General features: G+C 40.0%; 1 protein-coding gene across 7 annotated transcripts in view; it reads right to left on the bottom strand.

Annotated features, from left to right (window-relative positions):
* Positions 1-9580: 9580 nt before the first annotated feature.
* The window catches only part of ANKS6 (ankyrin repeat and sterile alpha motif domain containing 6), a 38342-nt gene continuing 24717 nt past the window's right edge, over positions 9581-23205 (bottom strand). For 2 of the 7 annotated variants that reach the window (XM_051812699.1, XM_051812704.1), the window contains exons 13-18: positions 21769-21885; positions 19809-19876; positions 18334-18450; positions 17338-17434; positions 10294-10339; positions 9581-10092 (exon numbers count right to left, since the gene is read on the bottom strand). In XM_051812699.1, the coding sequence (XP_051668659.1) occupies positions 10062-10092; positions 10294-10339; positions 17338-17434; positions 18334-18450; positions 19809-19876; positions 21769-21885 (476 nt within the window). In that variant the 3' untranslated portion in view covers positions 9581-10061. Of the gene's footprint in view, positions 15926-17337; positions 17435-18333; positions 18451-19808; positions 19877-21768; positions 21886-23205 lie in introns of all 7 variants that reach the window. The other 5 variants (XR_007908605.1, XR_007908604.1, XM_051812701.1 and 2 more) reach the window with 5 other exon arrangements.

Raw genomic sequence — 23205 nt, 5'->3', positions numbered from 1 at the left:
CTGCCGGAGCATCCATCAGCTCACACGCAGCGGCTGCCTTACATGGGAGAGGACTGCAGGAAAGGCTTCGAGGCCGGCATTAAGCCGCTGTGTCAGTGCAAGTGGACTCCTCGGACGCCCTCTCCCAGCAAACCTGGGGACTGCTCAGGGCACAGCAAAAACAAGACGCTGCAAACGCTTTAGGAGCCTCTCTCACCGCCCAAAGCCACCGCTGTCGCTGCCAAGGCAGCCACGGTGACACTTTCCCAGCCTCCTTCCCGCTCCTTGGGGCACGACCCGGGGCTGGAGGTCGCACCAACTTCCCACACTGTATTTTCGGAGACCCAGTGTGTTCGAACAGCCCTTGGCGCTGGAGGGGAGGGCTTCTCCCCTACTGGGAAATGCCTTGCCCTGAGGCAAGGCGAATCGGAGGGAGAGCCCATAAGCTCCACGGCAGTGTGCTGAGGAAAGGGCCACGCGGGCGGGCAGCTACCCCCAGCTATCCCGGCCCAGCTCCCGCCCGGCCCGGTCCGGCTGTTCCTCATTCCCGCCGGTTTCTCCTGGCACGGACGCACCGCCAAAGCCGGGCCGGCAGCGCCCCCTGGCGGGCGGCCGCCGCCATGGCGCCCTCCCGGCCTGGACGGCCCCGGCGCTGAGGGGGAGCCCCAGTAATCTCACCTCATCTTTGATCATTACTATCAGGGTGCTGCATTGCGCTTCTGCTGAGGGAGCGTTAATTTCTGTCATTGTCAATAGCTATGAATAATTCAAGGCGCTGCCGCGGAGGCTGAGGAGCCCGCGATAAGGGTATCGAGAGATCAGCAGAGCCTCTAACTCTTTGGAAGTGAAGGGGAAAGTGTCCAGTTCGATCCCTGGTTCGCCTGTATCAGCTGGCCCCCGCGCAGCAGTTCACATCCTGGCAGCAGTGCACGCTCCTGTGCCGGCGGGACGCTGAGGGATGTGGGGGTCCAGCAGCAGACCTCGGGGCGTCCAGTGCTCTGGTCCAGCTCCCTGCTCAAGGCTGGGTCAGCTCAGAGGTATGAGCAGCCTGTCCAGGGCTTCATCCCCTCAAATTTCAAAGTCCTGCAAGACTGGGGAAGGCACAGCCCTATGGACAACCTGCTGCACTGCTTGGCTATCTTTGTGGTGAAAAGCACCCCAGATAGGCAGTCTTGTTTCAAGACTGTGACACTGCCTCCTGTCCTCCCACCCTGCAGCACTGAGAAGAGCCTGGCTTCATCTTCTCAACAACCTTGCTTTAGGAATCAGAGGGCTGCTGTCTTCACTAGCTGCATAGCTATCAGAAGGTCCCACAAGGCCCTCTTTCCCCCATGCTAAACAAACCCCATTCCCTCAGCCTCTCCTAACAGGGCAACAGCTCCAGTGCCAAACCATTTTCATGCCCTTGCTGAACTCATCCCAATTTATCCATAGCTTTCCTGCACTGTGGGTCCCCAAACTGGATGCAGTGGGGTCTAACAAATGCTGATCAGAGTGGTATTGTCTCCTCTCATCCTGTGGCTACTACAACCCAGGATGCTGTTGGCCTTCTTTGCAGACAGTCTGCACTCCTGTCTTATGTCCACCAGGGCTCCCAAATCCTTTTCCTCAGAGCTGCTGCTACACCACTCTGCCTGTATTGCTGCTCAGGATTCTTCCTTCCCAGGTGCAGGACTTGGCATTTGTCCCTGTTGAATTTTGTAAAGTTTCTGCTGGATTAACCACTGAAATACTCCACTTTCTACTACTTAGTGCTGCCAGGTAAAGCATGAATTATCACTATCTGAGCTTGACCATCCAACCCATTTTTTTACCCATCTAGTTGTCCGCTCATCCAAACTGTGGTATCTCACCTTGTATATAAGAATATCACGAGATATGGTGTTAAAAGCCTTGCAAAAGTCAAGGCCTTGCATCCACAAATCCAGACATTTTATCATAGAAGGCAATCAGGTTGGTCAGGCAGTGGGTAAACTCATGCTGACTTCCAGCTTTCACCATGAATCTTGGGAAGGCGCATGATCCAAAGCCTGGGGATGGTGGTGTTCCTCTCTGGGCACTAACACACTTACAAATATTTTTGTAGTGCTTTTACTTTCTCATTTCAACACCAAGAAAATATCAAGAATGTCAAAGATCAATTTACCACTGCTGCCAATGTTAATTCTTCCCAGAGCTTCCTGTTGTCACTCCTGGTGGCTGCATAACCAGCTAAGGATGAAACATGACCAGCTATTGGTGAAGGGAAACTGGCAGAAAAGCGATTTACTCAACATCACACAATGTGTGTGTTGTCAAGGCAGGAGCAGAACTTAGGATGTACTTCCTTCTGGTCACATACTTGTCCCCAAATTCACCACATGACAACTATTGCCAAGAACATACTCTTCCATTCAAACCTGTGAGACAAATAAATACTTATTCTATCCAGTGACCTCAGCTTGAGGTTTCATTGCATTCATGTCTAACACGTATAACAAAAAAGCAACACAATGGTGAATTATTTGGATTGCAACATGCACTTGGCTCTGGTAACTTACAGGGAACATAAGCTCATTGGGGAATGTTAAAAAACCTGGGATGACAGACTGAAAAAAGCAGGAACATGAACTAAAAACAGTAAAGCTGGCGAAAATATTTTTATTGGAAATGGAAAGTAAAAATTTCTTGGTTTATGGGAAATTTCTAAATGTGTGTGGTTTTGTTTTGATTTTAGAAATACTACATTTTAACAGAAATGTAGTTATACGGCTCTTATTCATGTTTTAAAACTTTCTGTGCCATTTTTAAGTACAAAAAGCACAGGACAGTGTCTTTCTCCTCTTATTCCCTTCCTGAATCATCCTTGTTCCACCTAAAAAATCACTGGTGTGTCTTTGCCAGAAGTCTTCTTAAAGGTACAAAACAAAGAATCTAGGTTTTCTGTGACTGTGTGGAAGTAAACCAGAAGGAATCCCATGTAAAATGGGGAGCCAGACATAGAAGTTGAAAACAGTCTAGCATGGATTCCCAGCCTATCATCACCTCTACCTTCTGTATTTGCTTTTTCTTTGGCTTTTCCTGATTGTGAAGAAGAAAAAAGTTACAACAGAAAGCCAAGAACACTTTTGTGAAATGGCTGTGCAACTCTTCTTATATTGCACGTTGTCTCCAGGAGAGAAATTAGGAGTTTGTCATGTTGTGCTTATGCACAGTTCTCCCAAATTAATTTAAAATATACACATGTACATAATGGCTAACATATGAGAAGGCTCTTCCTAATTTCCACAGGCTAAATCAGTGGCTTAGTTTTGTTGATATATCTAGCCAGGTCAGGGGTTTCTAGTAGGTTTTTTTTACCCTCTTAGTCTCCTCATCTCTTTAAATGAACTGCTCTTTGTGTTGTTTTGATCCAACAGAAAAGAAAGGCATTATAAAACAAGTCTATTATTAACATTTGTAATACTTACCAAATAACTACTCACCAGATTAAAGAGTGGCAGGGGCTTCCAAGGGGTTAAACAGTGGCAGAGTGAATGCCAACAGGGAGATGAGCACCAACAAATTAGAGAGATATCTAAAGCGACATGATAGAGTCATTCTGCAGCTCCTTGTCTAAGAACATACCAATGGTCTCCTTGCATATTCCATTTCCAGACTATCTTAGCCCAGCTTCTGCTGCAGTTCCCTGCACTAAAATCCAGAGTGGCTTGGATGTGGTGGAGTTACAGCAGTACAAATCAGGTCAGTATTTGGCTTTTTAGTTTAATACACAAGTTTACCTGGAAGGTAAAAAGGGGAATTTCTTTTGTTATTACAACTTTTCAGCAAGCATTTTGCAACAAGTAGTAAACCACTATTATGTTTAAGCAGTGCTATCACAAGCCCCAGCACATATATGAGCTGTCACAGGACACTGCCTAATTCAAGAACACCACTGCCCTCTAAATCGAGCAACAAATTGACACTATTAATGTTAGAAGTCAACATCTTTGATTATCGAGGATTTCAGGATACTTCAGAAGGTGCACCCCTCTTCAGGCAGAGGAAATGAGGAAGAGCTTGGCTGCAAGTAATTGTTGCTGTGTGGAAAATAGCACCTGGAGCAATTGGCTTCCCTGAGAGCTGGGCCCAGATCTGCTGGCTGGCTGGCCGGCTGAATCATATGACTAGTCAGCACGACTTCACAGTCTGTAATCTGAATAAAGCACAGGAAAACACCTGTGGCTACACTAAGGAGATGTATTCCGTTATTGCAGGATTTGCTATCTGTTTCTAAATCTAATAGCTTGTTTCCTAACTGTGCATGTATTTGAATGAATTTGTTTTATTGTACTCACAAATGTGGTGAGTGCCAAGAGTGATGTTAGGTCAGGCTAGGAAATATAGGGTATTGCAGTCTTCAGTATGTAGTAGTTCCTTTTCCTCAGAATATTCAGAGCCCACCAAAGTCTCAGCACTTTGAAACAGATCCTTGCCCACTTCATGATGATGATGGGTTTACTGGCATGCTGATAACACAAAAAAATGCTGGCAAATTTTAGTTGCAACCTGTTCACTCACTTTGTCCAAGGAATTGGAAGGAAAACCCAAAAGTTTATATATCAGTGATATGTTGCTAAGAAGCAACACAGCATGCCCAGAGAATGGTAACCATGAATGCTGTTGCTGCATAACTAAAATGATGGGAGCTGACAAACCACTATGAAATTCACTTGAAGAGGGTGTCCATAAAACACCAAAGGACTAGCAGAGACGTAGTATGCACAACACCTGTGGTATAGTCTGAGGGGGACATGCAGATAACAAAATGTCTTTACACGGCATTTCAAGAGATGTTGTATGATAGAGGTGAGTCCATAGGACCTGATAGGATGCACCCCACAAGTACTGAGAGAGCTGTCTGGTGTCACTGCAAAGCCAGTTTCAATTATCTTTGAAAGGCTGTGGTGATTTGGCAAGGTTCCTGCAGAATGGAAGAAAGCATGTCATCCCTATCTTCAACAAGGGCAAGAAGGAGGATTCAGGGAAGTGGAACCAATCAGCCTCACCTTGACTGTGGGGAAAGTGAGAGAGAAAATAATACTGAAAATCATTTCCAGTTATTTTGATGTGGTGTTTGGGAGTAGTCAGCAGAGATTTACATAGAGGATATCATGTCTGACCAACCTGATAGCTTTCTGTGATGCCTCAGTGGATGAGGGGAGAGCAATGGCCATGGTCCTGGACAACCAGCTCTAGGTGGTCTGCTTGAGAATGTAGATGTACTTCAAAGGTCCCTTCCAGTCTCAGCCATTCTGTGATTCTGTGATGATGCATCTATGGCACTGTTAAAGACTACAGGTTGTGTGTGTGCTTGACACATAAACCAAATAAGCAATTAAAATGCAGGATAGGAGATAAACAACACAATGTATTAGGAGCATCTATAAATTGGAGCTTTATTTTACATTCAGTGGCCCAAACAGCTGGAAAGGTGGATCTCTGCATACACTATTTAATTACTAGCACAGAGGATGATGCTTTCTGTTTGCTCTGTGTCTGAGTAAAGGTATGTGAGCAACAGATTTTGAGCAAAGTCCGTGATAAAAAGTAACTGCTTTGGAGTCCTGAGCTGCTGAGGTAAGTGAGTCCCAGGGCATTCACTTGTGGTGGTCCAGTATTAATTCTGAGTATTCAAGAAACAGCCTAAAGGAGAGGCAGATGCTGGAAAGAAAATGAGAAATCCCAATTTTGTAAAAATACTACCCATGCTTCTATGCCTAGCTTTTTTCATTCTGTTTTCCTTTCATTCCATCTTCCCCTTCTTAGGACAAACTGGCAGCAGAGAATGACTTAGAAAAATCATATATGAAGGAATCTTTTGAGAACAGTTGAAATTGGGCCCATGGTGATAAAATCCACTGCACTTTGCTGGCTGCTCTCTGTGCAGTGATTTTGTTCACAACTCAGAAAATCAGAAATCTCTGCACCAGCTATTGGAGGCCACCAGTTCTGAGGGGTAACAAATCACTTAGGCTTACTAAAAACAAGAACTCACAGCCACGTATCAAGTATATCCATGAACACAGAATATTTTTAGGTTGTTTATAATGAGGTACCTCAAATGGGCCTGTTTTTCTACATGCTCCTTTACCTGTTTATCACCTTCAAAACCCTGCTCCAGGTATAGCAATAGCCCCTCTGCTAACAGCCATGATAGCACACTCCTCTTAAGACCAACCAGACTGATTTTGAGAGTATTTTACCTACCTATGGATAAAAACTGAGAGAAATAAGAGGCCAATTAAACTGCTATAGATACAATGTTGAGAATATGGCAATCATGCTTCAAAAATCTGCTTTTGTTTTTATGACTGCATGTTAACTCCATTAAGTTTTAACGCACACTGGAATGCTGTGAATGACAAGTGGCAAAAATCACTTTGAAACAATTCTTTGCTGTGACACTTTAAGGAGGACATTGCATTAATGGTTTATTTCAATAATACAAACTTCTGAGAGACTGGAAATTAAGTGTTCCAAATGAGCTTTAAATATAGCACAAGAAGTTTCAGTTTTAATGGACAAAGCCTGTTCCCACTAAATGTACCCTTGTACTGCCAAGAGGGCTTTGAAATAAAATAAAGTGGCAAGTTTGAGGCTATTAGTGTCAGAGTCAGACCAGCCAAGCAGTTCTAAATTAAGCTGATCTTGGTATTAAAGAAATCTCTTTGCATGAACTTTTATGTTCCCCTTCACTCTGGAAACCAAAGTTATTCCCTTGAGAAGCTACCTGGCTTCTGAAGCATTTGCTGAAGCATGAGAAATACTACAGATGACTGCTTGAATCATTTCCAGATAACAAAATATCTTTATTTAAAATCTGATCTTGATTAATGCTTAAAGTTCAGAAAGAAAAAATTAAATTCAAAGAAACTTATAAAAGCTTCTTGTAAAATAACAGTACTCCTCAGCAAAATATTAGTGTTAATAACTAAAGATTAGTGAAGTCCATAACTCTAAACTGATTTAGAACAAGAACTGTTTCTTGTAGAGCTTCCTTCTTTGGCAAAACCCAGAAGGTATCACTTTTCATTATGAGGTAAGCAAAGTTTGCTAACAAAGATTTTCATTTAAACTAAAAAGGAGGACATAGACTATGAAGAGCAAATGAGAAACAGTTTCTCACCTTTGAAAGTCTGTGACAAATCAGGACAAGTCAATGAGTCTCCATCTCTGAATGGTCTCTTTGTCCAAGTAACTGCAACAAACAACGTGATCATAACCTTCATGTAATGTCATGTCTGGCACCTCTTACGGGTGCTTTGGATGCCTTAGGGCCTGGCAGGTGCCAGTGAACGTCTTGAAAAGTGAATCAAACTTCTGGCCTAGGCCGGTGAGATATTGGGCTTTGAGGCCCCAGTGATGGTACCTCCACTACCTGCCGTGGAGTTTAAACAGCTACCCACATCAGTCCTTACACACAGACACATAAATGCAGGTGTCCATCTCAGACTTACCTCCTCTCAAAGCCAGAAAAAGCAGCCATGGTAAGCAACCTGTTTTGTTTCTCTACCTATGATGGCAGCTGAATCAGGAAGAAAAAGCAGGCCACCTTTAAGAACTGAGTGCAGCAGAAAATAGGAAAGGTTCCCAAACTCTTTTTGTTCCTGTGTTAATAAAGCTAACTCTTCACAAGGTGGGACTCGTTCATGGGACAGCCTGAGGAGCCCTGTCCGCCTGTTGTGTAAACACAGAGCCTACACATGTATGCTGGTAGGTCTCCTCTGACAGTGTTGCATTCCATTTAAATCCATTTTCTGCTTGTTCTTTGACGCACTTCGGTTAACATTCACAAATTTACAGCACTATTTATCTTCAGTCACTATGCAGCTTAGGAATTGGTAGATAAATCTATCAACTAGAGGACTTAAAGCCTAACTCCTCCCTATCCTAGACCAGTGTCTTACAGGGCCACAGTCCATGAATCTTGAATTATCTTCTTCACAGTGAGACAGATTCAACCAGACGAATTAAGCATGCCCCTACCTTGCCTTATAGCCCTGAGGTTATGACAGTCTTCTGGGCAGTGGCATACATGAATCTGAACCCTCTTAGATTGTACAAAGAATGCCTCTCTCCACTTTGCAAAGTGTTTTCCACACTGAACTGTTCAATGTCTTACTAAAAAGGACTCGAAAGAAAATGAACACCCACCCCTCAATCTATTGCAGATGAGTCCGCCTTTCGAGGAATAAGGCCCACAAGCTCTTCACAGGAATGGCTGAAGTGTTCTCACGTTGAGGTTTCCCTATCAGCAGGCTTCAGGTGATGCTCTGCTGAGAATGTTGGATGTTTGGATTAAAAGCACAAAACTGTACAGGGAAATTGAGCTGCCATAGGGCCCCACAGGCACTCAGTAGTAAGTGAGATGTTTCAGCTCATTCCAGATCATCTATTCCCAGTTACACTGACAGGAGGCCGAAGGTGCCACTGCAGTGTTTTGGCTCCAAAGCAGCAACTGTTATAGTTTCCTAATCTTAATAAGAAGCTGCAATTGTTTATCTGCTCCATTTTGAAGTGCTTTAACCAAAACCGTCTAGGTTTCTTCAGGAAAGGACAGGGCCATTAGCTTGATGCTGTATGGTTTGCACTCAACATTTCTCTAGATCTGTCCTGCCATTATCATCTTTGGCTGCAGCTCTTGAAAACTGTGAAAGCAGAAATTATATATTTTTATGCTAAAGCTGAAATAAATCCTGAAGCACAATTCTGCCTAAGGAGTGATTATCTTCAGCCTAAGACATGTCAGAAACATAAAATGCCATGCTAAATATTGATAAGTGTTCGAAATTTGGTGACATATGTGCACTGAAAAAGAAAAATGGAACAAAAATTATTTTGCCCATGGCTATACCATTACACCTGAAATGTTATTAGCACAACCACCAAGGACCTCAAGGTACTAACAGGTTCTGATTGCCCTAATCAGCTCATAACCATCCTTTTTTTCTGAAATACCCCTCTGTAATCTCTTCTCCTCTTCCTCCTAGAGATTTAAACTTACTGTATTCAAAGTCAGCTCTCACAGCACAGCTGGGTAAGCTGGTGCAGCTACGCCGCTCTGCTGTTCGCGGGCAGCAGCTTGGAGCTGTACCTCAGATGGCCAAGCCAATGAAGCCATCACACAACCAGCTGACACATTCAGGCACCCGAGGGACAGCAGGGAACCACCACTTTCACTCCTGCTGTTATCTCTATCAATGCACCCAACTTCTATCCCTATGTTTGCTAAAACCAGTACAGTGAGGAGGGTGGAGAAATGTGTAATCTTTAGGTGTGTACTGAAGTAATTACTTGAGATCACTCCTCTGCATTGGAGCTCCACTATCGTCTTGCCTTTACTTGTAGTACTCCTGGACTCACATTAAAAGTCACGTATTTGTGAGTCTTCAGAAAGATAAACAGAAGCTTCTGATGACTTGTATTTTAATTGCTCAATAAAAATTGTATTTATTAAGCAGAAAATTATTTCTACTCCTAATTACTACAGCTTTCCTTTTAAAATTGCTACAAAAACAAGTTACAAAAACGTATTTTAAGAATATGCTAGCGTTAGCGTTCAAAAACACCCAGCCAGTGTCAGTAGAATGGTTTTATTCTCAAGAAAAAAAACAAAACAAACAGTAACATAAAATATTTTAACACTATTTTTGTTTAAATATTGGTGACAGATTATACATTTCCTCAAATAAAGTGCTATTTTTATAAATAGGTATTTCATATTTACTTTTACTGTTGTTCTAACCTCATAATATTGAATAGATAAAGTGTATTTCAGTTAAAGAAGAATGCAGCATTACTCTTCCTCTTCCTTTATATTCCTTCTCATGAAACCATTACATTTTCAGTTTGGACTCCTTTATTTGTATCCAGTCAATAGTGGCATATTCAATTTATATACTTCATCCTGTAGAAGCTGCCATAATTTGTAGTGTTTTCCATGCCTTCTTCTGTGCTTTTGTTGTGTAGGTCTCCTATGGGTTGTTCATCTATGGGTATGAGTAGAATGAAAACATCCATCTTCTTGTACCATCATTCATTTTTCTTGCTCTTCTGACTTAGTTCTTCTCAAATCCAGACCACTGATGCCTTGAACAATTCAACACTTAGGCTGAACTATAAAAGCAACCTCTTTATTATTTTCTTTGATTCTTTGTGAGGTTTGTATTTTACTGCAGAAAGTACTACACACGTGTAGTTAGGACTAACTTTACAAATTTTCATTTGTACGCTTGGATTTACTTAGTCAGATGCCAAACTTCAAGATAAGAAAAAATCTTTTGTTGCTACCTTTTAGGAGAAACAGCTTCTTGTGGTTTTAAAGAGCAGCCAGGTGCTATAAGAGAAAAAAAAAAAGTTTGAAAAATTTCCACCAGCAAGACTTACCGCTTTAAAGAAGAGAGAAATTCCACAACTACTGGAACCAGGCCCACATTTCCCAGTGTAATTGTTACACCAGAATCCAACAATTTGACCCTGTAATTCACTGTACTCATCTTAAGCTAACTCCTGTATGGAGAAGGTATGAAAAGTCAAATTCATGTGTAAAAAAGTCATCTACTAATCTTTCCATTATCCCTCTTTTTTCAATTTGTACTTTTCCAGCAAGTGACTATCTGAATCCTGTATGATTTTTATTTGCAAGTCTATATTGATTTTGCTCCTATTTTTACTTCTCACTCTACAATCCCTAACTTCTTCCTCTGGATAATTTCCATTTGATATTTTTTGACTCTGAATCCAAAAGTGGAACGTAAATATAAAAACAACTCTCTATCTACAGATACATATGTGTAACTATCTATCAATATGCAACATACCATAATATGTAAAGAAAAACCAGAAGACCAGAATTTCCACAAATTATAGACTGAATGGCATCATATTATTTTTATCATAATCATAGGCATAGTTACTCTTCATTTAACTTTTGCCTGGAGAATATTCAGCTTATCCAAATCCTGCCTTTTTTCGTTGCCCCTGCCAGATGCTGGTGTGTTCTCTTTTGTTGCCACCTGTTAGAAGTATTATGTTTAGATGGGGGAGACCACCTGGACACTTGTACCAAGTGACAAGGCTCATTATTTTCTTTCAAACATTTCAATAAACTTGGTATTAGAAGGCAAACTGAGCTAATAACCAGCAGTTAGCTTTACCGCCAACCAATCTTAATGGTTTTTTTTCCTAATGAGGTTTGTATCCTTCAGAGTACAAACCTTGGGAGCTCTCTTGCCTTTTTCATGTCATTTTTGCAGAAATGGCAAATTCTGTTACAAGCCATAGACTTGGGAAAGGGAACTTCCATGAAATGTTTCCATTTTTTTCTCACAGATCTAACATGTAACACTTCCTTACATATCTATTAATAACTAGCATATAGGATTTTATTTGTACTCTTCTGGAGGAAATAATTTCAGTTGGTTTGCTCCCTTTTTTCTTTCCCATAGAATCCACATGAACTTTTTTTTCCTTTTCATTTCTCATTTGGCAAGTTTGTGTTGAGATGCAACTCCCTCTCCTTTGGTGCCATTTCTTTCAATTAACCTGCAGACCACTGCCAGATCTGTTCAACCTCTTAATTATCCAGTTGATGACTGCATGAATCTTGACACACGCATCCAAAATAAACTACACAATTAGTCTTGGCAATTAAGCATTCAAAAAGTCCTTTTTTTTTTTTTTAATCAGAATCATGTAAGCAAAACGATCACCTCAAGCTACAAACAGAAACTTTTCCTGAGGTGATATAATTTCTCAAATCTCTTTTCTCAGAAATCTGGACTTTATGCTGCCACTTACTATTTCATCGAAGCTGAGAGTCCACACAAAGGAGGACCATTTTGTTCCACAGAGCAGTCATTTTGCCTTATGCCTCCATGGGCTGGTCATCTGCTCTAAATGGTGAAGCAACAAGCTGATTCTGTGTTTGCTGGACACAGTTCACTGGGTTATTAAGAAGCAGTATCTTCCTAGTAGTTTCTCTTACCAAGGACGGAGTGATTACTATGCATTGGCAATTTTCCAAGCCATAATTTTTTTCCTTGAAAACCAATGAAGTGTCAAAACTTGTGGTAACATGCACTCTTGGAATGAACTAACTTCATCAGAATTTTCTGAAGGTGACCGATTCATTTCCATTAAAAAAAAGAGATGGAGGCAACACTCCCTATTGCAAGTACTGTTCACCTGTTCAGAATACTATGGTGCCTCCGAGCCTAATGGCTTACAGGTCCAGTAACCATTGCATTATTTACACTGCAGTCAGGGCAGCCATCTGCCTTATGCTGATAAGGCAAGGACTGGAATGTGGAGTTTCCATAGCCTAACCTGGTATCCCTGGCATGGGGTGAGGAGGAAGCAGTCTCAGTATCCTTCTGACAGAAAGCAAATTGTATTTTGAAGCCTGTTGTTTTTTTGCAACACAGAATCATCCCACTTCCAGCCCCAGGGATGACACAGCAACTAATGCACAAAAGAAACTTTCTCCCAACTGTGAGCTTTATTATAACTTAAACAGCTCATCTGCCAAACACTCAACAACTTTTCTATGAGTTCTTGTAGTAAATATCACAGGGAGCTCAGAAGCAACAACCTCAGCAGGAGATGCTCAAACAGAAGCTACAAGAAGTCAGCAACTGATTTTGAACTGCCAAAAAAACATCAGTAGGAAACTGTAGTATCTTCTGTGAAGGACCAGGAATCAGAATGGGGAAAATCTCAGAAGTGGAAATAGATGTACAGTGATTGAAAGGACTTTATGATACAGACTTTACAGTTATTATGTATATACGCATTGTATGCTTCCCCGGAATTTATATCTCCCGGGCATGTCCCGGCCTGTCCACCTCCCTGCTCCTCCGTTTCTCTGCCGATTGGCTGGAGAAGCTGCAGAGAGAGGGGACAGCCTCCATTTGCCCCTTCCCTCCCCGGTTCTTCCCACGTTCCTCCCTCTTTTGCCCGTGTCCCTATCCTGGTTTGTCCCCCTGCTTGTCTGTCTCATGCTCCGCCCTATGTTCTGGCCCTTTCCCCTCCCGAGCTGATAAAAGACCGGGTGCACGCTTGAATAAAGCATTCTACCTGCATCCCATCCTCGTGTCCCAGACCCGTGCTGTGCCACGGTCCCCCTCCCCCCTTTTCGGACCGCGGCAATCTTCCTAAACAAGCCCGTTGTGTGAAATTAGTTATACCATCAATCCTCTACTTCTGATGGTCTTGCTTTTATTTATTCTGCCTCTCCTTGTTTTCTTTCTACTGCATTCCTTAGAAGGGTGAATGTAGGTAATCACTGCAGCTCTTCTTTCCATTCTACAAAGACTCATCCAGATGTGTATCTATTTCTGCTGCCTTCCAATCTCCTACCAGATTTGACAAGCAGCAACAGCTCCTGACTCAGGGGTAGCAGGGGAGGAACTGAGCCTGAGCAGTGCGGACTGTGGCATTTTGGGCAGAACTAAAGCTAAGGGAACACTGGAGCTATGGATGAGGAAGGGTGTAAGAAGCTGTAGACATTTACAGGCTTGGTGTTGGTAACCAGCCTACAGACCTCCCACAATTGTAAGCTACATTTCTGGAAGGTAAGGATTAAGTTTCTTTCCCTCCTGCTTTTTCATTTCTGAATCTTATGGATATATTTGGACTGTATTTCATTTTCTTCTTTACAGCCCTACAGGCTGGAAACTTCATAAAAGCAGAGCTACACTGAGAGCCACTCTGGTTTAGGTACTAAGCTTTTAAACTGACTCAAAATCTTGAGGAAATCACAAGGATAGCGTGGAAAACAGTGGTACCGACATAGCTGGAAGAGCAGGATGTTTCCATCATCCTGTGAGCTACACCTAGCTTTCTAGAAAGGCAAATCATGATGTGGCTTTCTTGCTAATGGTGTCTAGACAGGTTCCTAGAAAGAGCTGTAGAGAAATGAGTGGTTGTGGACCATGCAAAAATGATAAAAATTTCACATATTACTTTTCAAACACACCACAAGAGGCAGCCAGTTACAAATGACATGATGTCAATCAACGAGACCGTAATGAGCTAGAGAAGTAAGCTCACATCAGAAAAAAAATGGTATTCACCCTGGAAAAACTTGGGAAGGTTTCCATTTCAGAATCTTTCTTTATGTGGGAGTCCAAGAAGCAAAAGGATTAAGCAGCTAAACTGCTGTGTACAGAACACAGGTTGTTGTTTAAATTGCCACATAACTGAGATGTGATAAAATGAAGCTAATTGTTTTAATAGACAGTAATACCAGGCAGATTAGCAAAAACTGTAACAAAGAATCTGAAATTTTGTGCAAAATCAAAAAGGGATTTGAGAAGTCTTGCCTCACCAATCTACTGGAATTCCTTGAAGGTGCCAACAGTCTTGTAGACAAAAGAGGTCCGTTTGATGCCTGGATTTTGACAAGTCATTACTCAAGATCCAAGTTTAGCTCTTAAGACAATAAATAACCCACAGGGTAAAAAGAAAATTTCTTGTGTGGATAAATAATCTGTTAGGGAGGCAGAGGACAGAAGGTTGGAGGAAAAAATTATTATTTCCATAGCAGAGAAATTCACCCCCAGCATTTCAGAAGGATCTACATATGAATATTCAGGATATGAACAATATATTCAATATATGATTTCAAAAGGGCATACGGGGTGAAGGGACAAACCTTCTTAAGTTATCCATGAAAATAAACAGAAAGACAAACAGAAGACTGGCAAAAGGACTTCATGTGACATCAGTGCCCAAAAAATAAGATGGCAGACAAAATTTGATGGAGATAAATATGAAGGCAAATGGAAAAAAAAGATGTATGCATGGTTATATAAAATTATAGGCTGTGAGCTCAAACTCTGTAGACCACCAGGGTTACAAGACATAGTTCCAATTAACAACAATTCAGAAATAACTAGGAAAGGGCAAGAAAACTGAAAGAACACAACTGAGAAACAAACTTCACTGTGTCATGTAAATCTGTAATATGCCTACATCTTGAATATTGTATGCTAGACTGGTATCTCCCAAGTCTGAAAAGATTATAGTAGAAAAGAAAAAGAGGTGAGAAAAACTATGGTATTGGGAATGATAAAGCAGCCTGTAAGTCTTCCATCTAGAAAAAACATGACTGAGGAAAAGTATCACTGTTATTTGTAAAATCATCAGTGGCATGGAGGCAGTGAAGAGGAAACAACTGCCCACTGTATCTTCTGATCCAGTAAGATGAAGCAAAAGAAATCAGGACATGTCAAGTTCACAGAAAATGAAAGCAAGCAGCTCTTCACATCAGTGTCAGATGAGAATGGATGAAAAAGTTGAACACAACTGTATGTACCTTGGACCTGACTTGGTACAGGTGCTCTTATGCTCTAAAATATTACACATTCCTGGAAATTACTTCAAGTTCCAGAGACTGCATAAGGGTCCCACTGCTACTTTTTACAATAAAAAGCAGCTTACCTGGTGCAGAAACTTCTTTTATCTACATGGTCTCTTCCTTCTCTGTTAGTGCTTCTGTTGCTATTTCACAGCCAAATCTGTATCATGGAGCTCTCATACACAAAACCCCAAAAGCTAGATCTCTCACAGCAGCCTCCTTGCAGCATCCTGTCAAATGGTTAGCAGTAGCAACTGTTGCTTCCATTCTTACAAAAGGATGTTCTCCCCAACTCTGTGCCACCATTACTGTCCTTTGCTGTCTTCAAGACACATTCAAGCTCAGTGGTTAGGCTCAGCAAGTTGCTTGGAGACACGTTACATCTCTATGCTTCTTCGGTTCTCGAGTAATTCCAGTTCATTACACCATGTTATCAAATCCCAAATGGCAGCTTCTGCTCACCTAATGGTACCTATAGAAGAGGCTCTTCAAGTCTAGGATGTTATCAAGAGACATCCAGAAGTTCCCAACATGCTGACTACTCTGAGAACGGGAAGTAAGCTGCACAATGCATACAGGGAGATCTGAAAGTGGCTTTCAGACAAGCAGACAATACAGAATACTGAAAGCAGCCCACATTCACTAACTACCCCAGCAATTCCCAGTTTTCCCCAAGACACCAGGAGGTCTGCAGTTAGCACCTGCTTTCACATATGTAGTGATAAGCAGCTGACTGAGACTGGAACAACTGGGACTTGTTCGTTATTAAGGTCTCCTAAAGCGTACAACATCAGAAATATTATTTAATATAGCCCCTAAACAAATGGAATTATTTTGTGAGTGAATGCAAGCAGCAAAATGAGCAAATGAAGAAGAGGTACTTTTAACATAGTGAACTTCTCAAGGCCATTCAATGGCTTCCATTGTTTCTCCTAAAACATGGATATAGAAGTACAAATCTGAATAGGTTTTGCCCTTTTCCTTAACCCTGAGTAACAGACGAATATCTGCCTTTGGCCCAGGTGGCTGGCAGGACAGGGATTTGCAACTTTTATATCTGTGACTGTGATAAACGTATTCATCAGTTATAGGTCAGCAACACCTTCCTGTATGTTTTGGTTATAGGCAGTACATTTTGAAAGGCAGTTTCTCCAGCTTTGCTAGCAGATAACACTGGTGGTTGGTGTAGATGTATTCCAAAGAAACCAACTGTAGACAATCACATAAAAATACTACCTATGCAAAATAACTAAATGCATGCATACAAAAACACATAATTAACATAGCTACCTAAGCCACTATACTAAACTGTAAATCTTGAAAATATTTATTCTCCTTGATCACACTAAAGAACTGTCTCCTACAAAGAGTATGCAAAAGTAAACTATGTATCATAAAGAAACGCACCTGCCACTGATGCTATACATATACACATACACTATACATGGTATACTGTATACTCTAGTTTGCTATACTTACATCCATTTGCAGTGTTTAGTAATTCACAACAAAAAGCTTACGCTTATTTCCGATAGTACCGTAGTGTGTATAAACTTCTTACAGATTCCTCTACCTTTTTACCTTGAAATCTTCTCTACAGTCTCAGTAAGAGACAGGGACACATATGAATCATTAACCAGGAAACCAGTTAACTGGCTTGTTTGTCACATTCTGTCTTCTAGCCACTATTAAATGGAAGTATCCATACATTTGGACATTAGGAAGAATTTCTTCACAGAAAGGGTGATTACACATTGGAATGGGCTGCCCAGGGAGGTGGTGGAGTCACTGGACCTGGAGGTGTTTGAGGAAAGACGTCATGTGACACTCAGTGCCATGGTCTAGTTGACAAGGTGGTGTTGGGTCATAGGTTGGACTCGATGGTCTCAGAGGTCTTTTCCAACGTAATTGATTTTGTGACTAATTCCATGCTTTTGTTATTAATTTTTCAATTAATTTCAGGTGCTACTTACATTGAGAATGACCTGGTGGTCGTGTGTTACTAACACTACTCTCAAAGGAAGAGTGGAAGTTGTGTATAGTTTCTTGTAAAATCTGTCTCTCTCGACCCTGTAAAAGATAAAAAAATAAAACTTCTTAAATTTCTGTTTAAAAAACAAATTTATGAAGAGTTCACAAAAAAATGTGTAAATATATGTTTCCATGCTAAATATACTATTTGAAATAATTAGAAATCCTTACCTCACAGATATATATAGAGAAAACCTCAAAGTAATCTTTTCCTGAAACTACAAGACAGTAATAGAAACATTTTCATTATTTTCTTTATCTCTTTATAGCATGGAGCATCATCCACCTCCCCTAATTTTTAGCCTCATCACTTGTTACTGTCACTCTTAACCTGGGGAAATTATGTTTTGTTTATCCAAGCTTCCACTATCAGAGAGAGAACGGACCTCAAAACTGAAAAAGCAGCTGAGAAGTGTCAGCAGGCCTAATCAAAGTCATGTTCCAGTACCAAATCCCTCCGCTAAGAACACTGCTTATTATATAACATTCTTAGCAAATTTGTTTCTGTCATTAAAAAATTCAAAGGCAATGAAGGTGTAAGAAAGTAGAGAAGGGCTATTTACCTAATCACAGAGGAATCAAAAACTGTTAGGCTAAACAAGGGACACCCTTCCTCTTACGCTATACTCCGCAGCTGGACTATCGCAGCCAGGAGGTTCCTTTTAGCATTGCTGAAATCAATATTTGGTAACTGCAATACTGCTCATGTTTACCAGTAGCTTCTTCACTGGACTAGGAAAGAGTGATTGAAAGACAACAGGGAGTACCACAAAGGAAAATATTTTTCACACTAATCAAATAAATGAAATACTTTGTTTGGAAAAAAATAATTTAGCTTTTCTAACTAACATCTGCAACTGAATTTCAAAATGTATGTTGAATTAACAATATAAACAAGCCTTGAAATAATTTACTAAGTACAGTACTTCAAAACACACCTTTCCTGCATTCAGTTCAGAAATAGCTGCCAGAATTTGCTGCCTTGATCCATCGGTTTTAATACCAAGCTCTTTCAGATCACCGTCAGTAAGTGTAAGGAAAGCTTCCATATCCACCTGCATATGAAGAAAAAAAAGAAGAAAAAAAAGAAGAAAAAAAAGAAGAAAAAAAGAAGAAAAAAAGAAGAAAAAAAGAAGAAAAAAAGATAAGACAAATTTACCTATGAAAAGATTTATCACTGTAGGTTAAACATGGTTTGTTGGGTTTTTTTAACTGTATAGACTTACTGTAAATATTTTGCAAAGAAAAATTTTTAATGAATTACCAGCAGCAAATGGTACATATTTTAACACGCTGTTGTAAGGTTTTTAATCTGTAGTTAATAACTCAACTAATTATGATAGTACATTTAAAATATTAATGGATTTTAATTTTTTTTCAGATAAGCTCTATTAATATACACTCTCCACAAAAAATTCCTTTATCTACAGTAGCAGCTAGCTGAATAAGCCTAAGGTTTCTCTCTCTTCTTTTCTTCCCCCCTTCCCCCAAGTATTTTTGGAATTTCAGAATACTGTGTTTACTTTTACAGTGTATCCTGAGAAAAACCTATGTTTTGTTCATATATCAGTTTTTATCATAACACCACATCCATAAGGCTGTGATAAGAACAAACACCTAAAGCATTTCATATTGATATAAACTTCACACATAAAGCATATTAATTTCTACGCAATGCTCCCTTGCCTATCATGCAGGGGAACAATAATAACCCATTGTTTTGTGATGCAGCTAAATAGTCTGTGTTTGTGGTGCTGAATTCTGAACTCTGCAGCAACGTCTATTTATTGTATGTCCATTCACTACTCTTTGCCTTGACCGAATAAACACACAATATTTGCTCACATCTGATACTGTCTTAAATATTGTAATGAATTAACTTTACTTATTTTCAGCAATATTTCTTTCCATTGCATCCCTCAGCAACACCTACAAGGCCTCACCTACAAGGATGCCTACGTTCCCCCAGTTTAACTCTCCTGTTGCTTATTCATGGTGGATAAAAAAGATAAAGCAGCCATCTCAGTGACTCATACCCTCCTGTTCTCCATCTGCAAATGAGGATCCAGCTGTGACTGCAGGGATGATACAGTATGTCCTATGAACTGTTTAGCCACATTGGATATAGACATATATAGAAAAGCCACAGTGTAAAAACAGAGAGAAAAAGAAAAACCCTGAAGCACCTATTTATACAAAAATTGTAGGTTAAGCAGAAAAAGCTCTGATATTTGCTGTATCCTGGAAAATGCCATGAATATTGCTTAGTCCATGTTTCAAGGTCATCTGCAACTGGAAATGGTTGTAGCACTTGAAATCTGAGATTCTGGATCACAATTCTGATGTAATGTGTGTCGCACCCCACTTTTGCTAAAACAGTAAAAAAAAAAAAACTTTTTAAAAAAAGACATACCTCTTGTTCCTCAAAAATAGGCTGATATTTCTCAAGAGACAATTTTTTAAGAATGCCAGTCAGCTCATCTGTAGTAACAGAAAAAAAGAAAACAACCCGCACATGGATCAGAAAAGATTTTAATGATCTCTGCATTATGAACTGCTGAAAATATATATTAAAACATACATTCCACATAGTCATATAAAGTCATTAAAAATCACCACATTTATTCTCCACCAGAAATTGAAATATTTGCTTACTCTGTTCTCACCTACTTCCATATACTGTAACTCTGTCTAGCCTCACCTTGCTAGGATAAAATCTTTCCACTGTATTGCCCTTTCTTCATCATTAGAAAGGGCCTTACAAAACCAAACCACTACGGGCAATTTAGGCAGTTCAATCCCTAAAACGCAGGGGCTTGGCCCCAGATGGCTGATTATGCAGGTTACTCAGCAAAACTCCTCAAGCAGACAAGGAACTGAACAGCATGGTTCTACATCATCATCCAGGAAGGCAAACTGCAGAGCAAACAACCACCCAGCTGCTCATTCAGAACCTCAATACAACACACATCTATCTGAACCTCTTCTCCTTAAATGCCTGACATCCAGGCAACCTTGAAGTCCAGGTAAGATGAAAACTGGTCCAAATTGAAGTTTTATAAGCTTACCTTCCAAGGCTAAGAGCACTGAATACTGGCTTTCCTCTCAAAGTCTAAGGAAATTAAAATTTGGAGGACCTGATAGTGACTCTTCCCACCTATTTAAAATGTGTTAAAAAGCATAAGTGCACTTTTAGAATAACCTAACATTACCTCTCTTAATTACATGCTACCTCTCTCAACTCAGGTTTTCTTTTTATTGCTTTGATGTCACAAGTGATTAATTATCTTTGTTTTCCCAGAAGTACCAAAGTGGTCAGTTAAACTAAGAAGTCGGAGTCAAAACTAAGAACATGAATGATTTACATTATACAACAAAACTATATTTAAATTCACCATATAAACTCACTTTCACTTTAAAAGACACCAGTAGTCCATTCCCAAATGTACTTTGGTTTTATTTATTTCACTTCTTTGTCTTTTGACTGTCACTTTTCTTTCATCATCAGTAGAAACATGAAAGAGAATCTCTCTCTCCAAGCTTTTCAAAAGACATCAAGTATCTTGAGATAGACACACTTCCGTGTACTATTCGGAAAGACTCCTTCTTTACATAGAGGAGTCCACAAAAATCTAAAGAGAAAAATTCTAGTTGAGTCTTATTTTCTGCTAGGGTTTTGTTTGTTTTTTTTTTACCTCAAGTTCAATTAACTTGGTATGCTTAACATGATTTGCAAAAGCTGGCATGGTCTCAGGCTAAAAGCTTTAGTACCCTGAGGTTAATCAATAAGAAAAGGTAACCAGTTTTAAAAATGTCACACTGTTTGATGAAAAATACCACCTTACAGAAAGAAAACTTCTTTCCTTAGAAGACCTTAGATATATTATTAATTTTAGATATTTTATTATTAATTTTAGATATAGTATAATTTTTTTCTTTTAGGTTGGTAGTTAGGCTTCTCATTTTTCATCACATTGGTGGGCTTAAACTATGGGCTGTGATATGGGAAGAAAAACAGTATCTCTGAGCTCAGAGTCTTGTTGCCATAAACAACTATAACGTCAACACCTTTCATGCACAGAGAATGCTTTCTGCAGTAGGAGCTTCAAGTTTTCTCTTCATCTTCCCCTCTTCCAGTTCCTGTATTATTACACCAAGTTTGAACAAACTCCCAAACCTCTCAGTTTTACAACTCTTGCATAACATGTTGTTTCTCCTTTGCTTTATCATTCTCATTTGCTCTACTCTTATCTTGTCTCCTTACCTACATCCCTGGAGAAAGCAAAGTTGCTTGGAGCTCTTACTGCTTCTGCCACATTACTCCCATTTAGCCCCTCCTTTCATACTACTCTGTAGTAGTAAGGTAAGATTACCTTTCTCCAAGTTTTCAGAGCCTCCTTTTACTCTCACATGGTTTCGTCTTTCATGATTCTCTACATCACTGGTTCTCAGAATAGAGACAAGCTGTTGATGGTCCATCGAGTGGTTGCCTAAAGAGAAACCAAGCATACCTTTGAACCCTGCTGCCTACTGTTCCTTCACAGTAATATTCAATGCAAATCAATTTATCTAATTAATTTGACTTGAAAGAAAAGCAAAGTTAACGTTGCAGGCCTTCTGTACTTACTCTTCTGATTCCTATTTGGCATATAAGCATTTGTACTGTTGCTACTGAATCAAATCACAGTAAGAGAAGCCCTTGAATTAAAGGACCACTTAACTACAGAAGCTTACAAGCATAATGAACCCAAAGCTACTCAGGCTTCTGACAACATTTCCTCTGCTACACAGAGAACTCACTGTATCATGGCATTAGTGGTGCAGTCACAAAGCCCAGCTCACTGGGTGAGATAAGAACAGCTGATAGCTTGGGGAATTCCCTTTGTTATCCAACAGTGAGTTCTCTTTCTTTTATATATTTCTAAATTGACAACTCTTATGTTATCAAGCCATCATTATAAACTAACTAAATGTGAAACGATTTTCTCCAGCGGTCAGTACAATATGTCACAGTTAAGCCATGAGAGGAGGACAGAAAGAGGGTCAAGTATCACCTCTCTTTAGTGTCAAATGGAAGTAGAGTGTCCATCAATAAAGTTAGCATAAATGAAAACAAACCAAAATCAATACAGACAACATCAGAAAATAGTAGGAAGTGCCTCTCGCAGAAACCAGATAAGGTGCCTCCATTTCTTATTTAAAAGATTCTGAGTCCAGTTATTTTTTTTCACATTTTTGAGATATTTACAGAACAAAACGAAGTTATTGATATCCTGTTTCCAAGGTAGTAACATGACTTTATTTTAAAAAGTGTTGTAATGTAGACCTAAATGTTTAACTTAAAAGGTAGTAATCTTACTGGAAAAGTAATAACATTATTATTCTTTCATATGACCTTAGGTTAAAAATAGGTTGAAATACAGCTATTTTTGCCATTTAGAAAAATAAATGCACTACAGCTCTTAAAAATCAACTGCAGGTAGCTATGACTTGCTATTACTCAAAAATGTATTTCTGTAGTGATGTGCTTCACTGCATTTACTTAAAAAAAAATAATTTCTAACGTGGAGAAAGTGCATTTTCTACCCCCAGCAAAGAGTGAAAAACAGGATTTAAGCCATCAAAGGGCAAAGGAAGGAGGCCACGTAAGAGCGGCCTACCTACATGCAAGCTTTGAGATGGTACCAGTCTCCCTCTAAATGGAAGGGACCACAGGTTTTGGGAGAGAAAAAGGCAGTTACTGCAGAATGCCAAACTCACTGTAAGAAACACCATAATACATTTTCTAGAAAGAAAAAAGCTCTCATTGT

Source organism: Manacus candei, unplaced genomic scaffold, assembly GCF_025592945.1.
Source record: "Manacus candei isolate 608988 ecotype Guabito, Panama unplaced genomic scaffold, ASM2559294v1 h1tg000088l, whole genome shotgun sequence".
NCBI lineage: Eukaryota > Metazoa > Chordata > Aves > Passeriformes > Pipridae > Manacus > Manacus candei.
The sequence above is the reverse complement of the archived record's forward strand: the minus strand, read 5'-3'. Positions and strand labels throughout refer to the sequence as shown.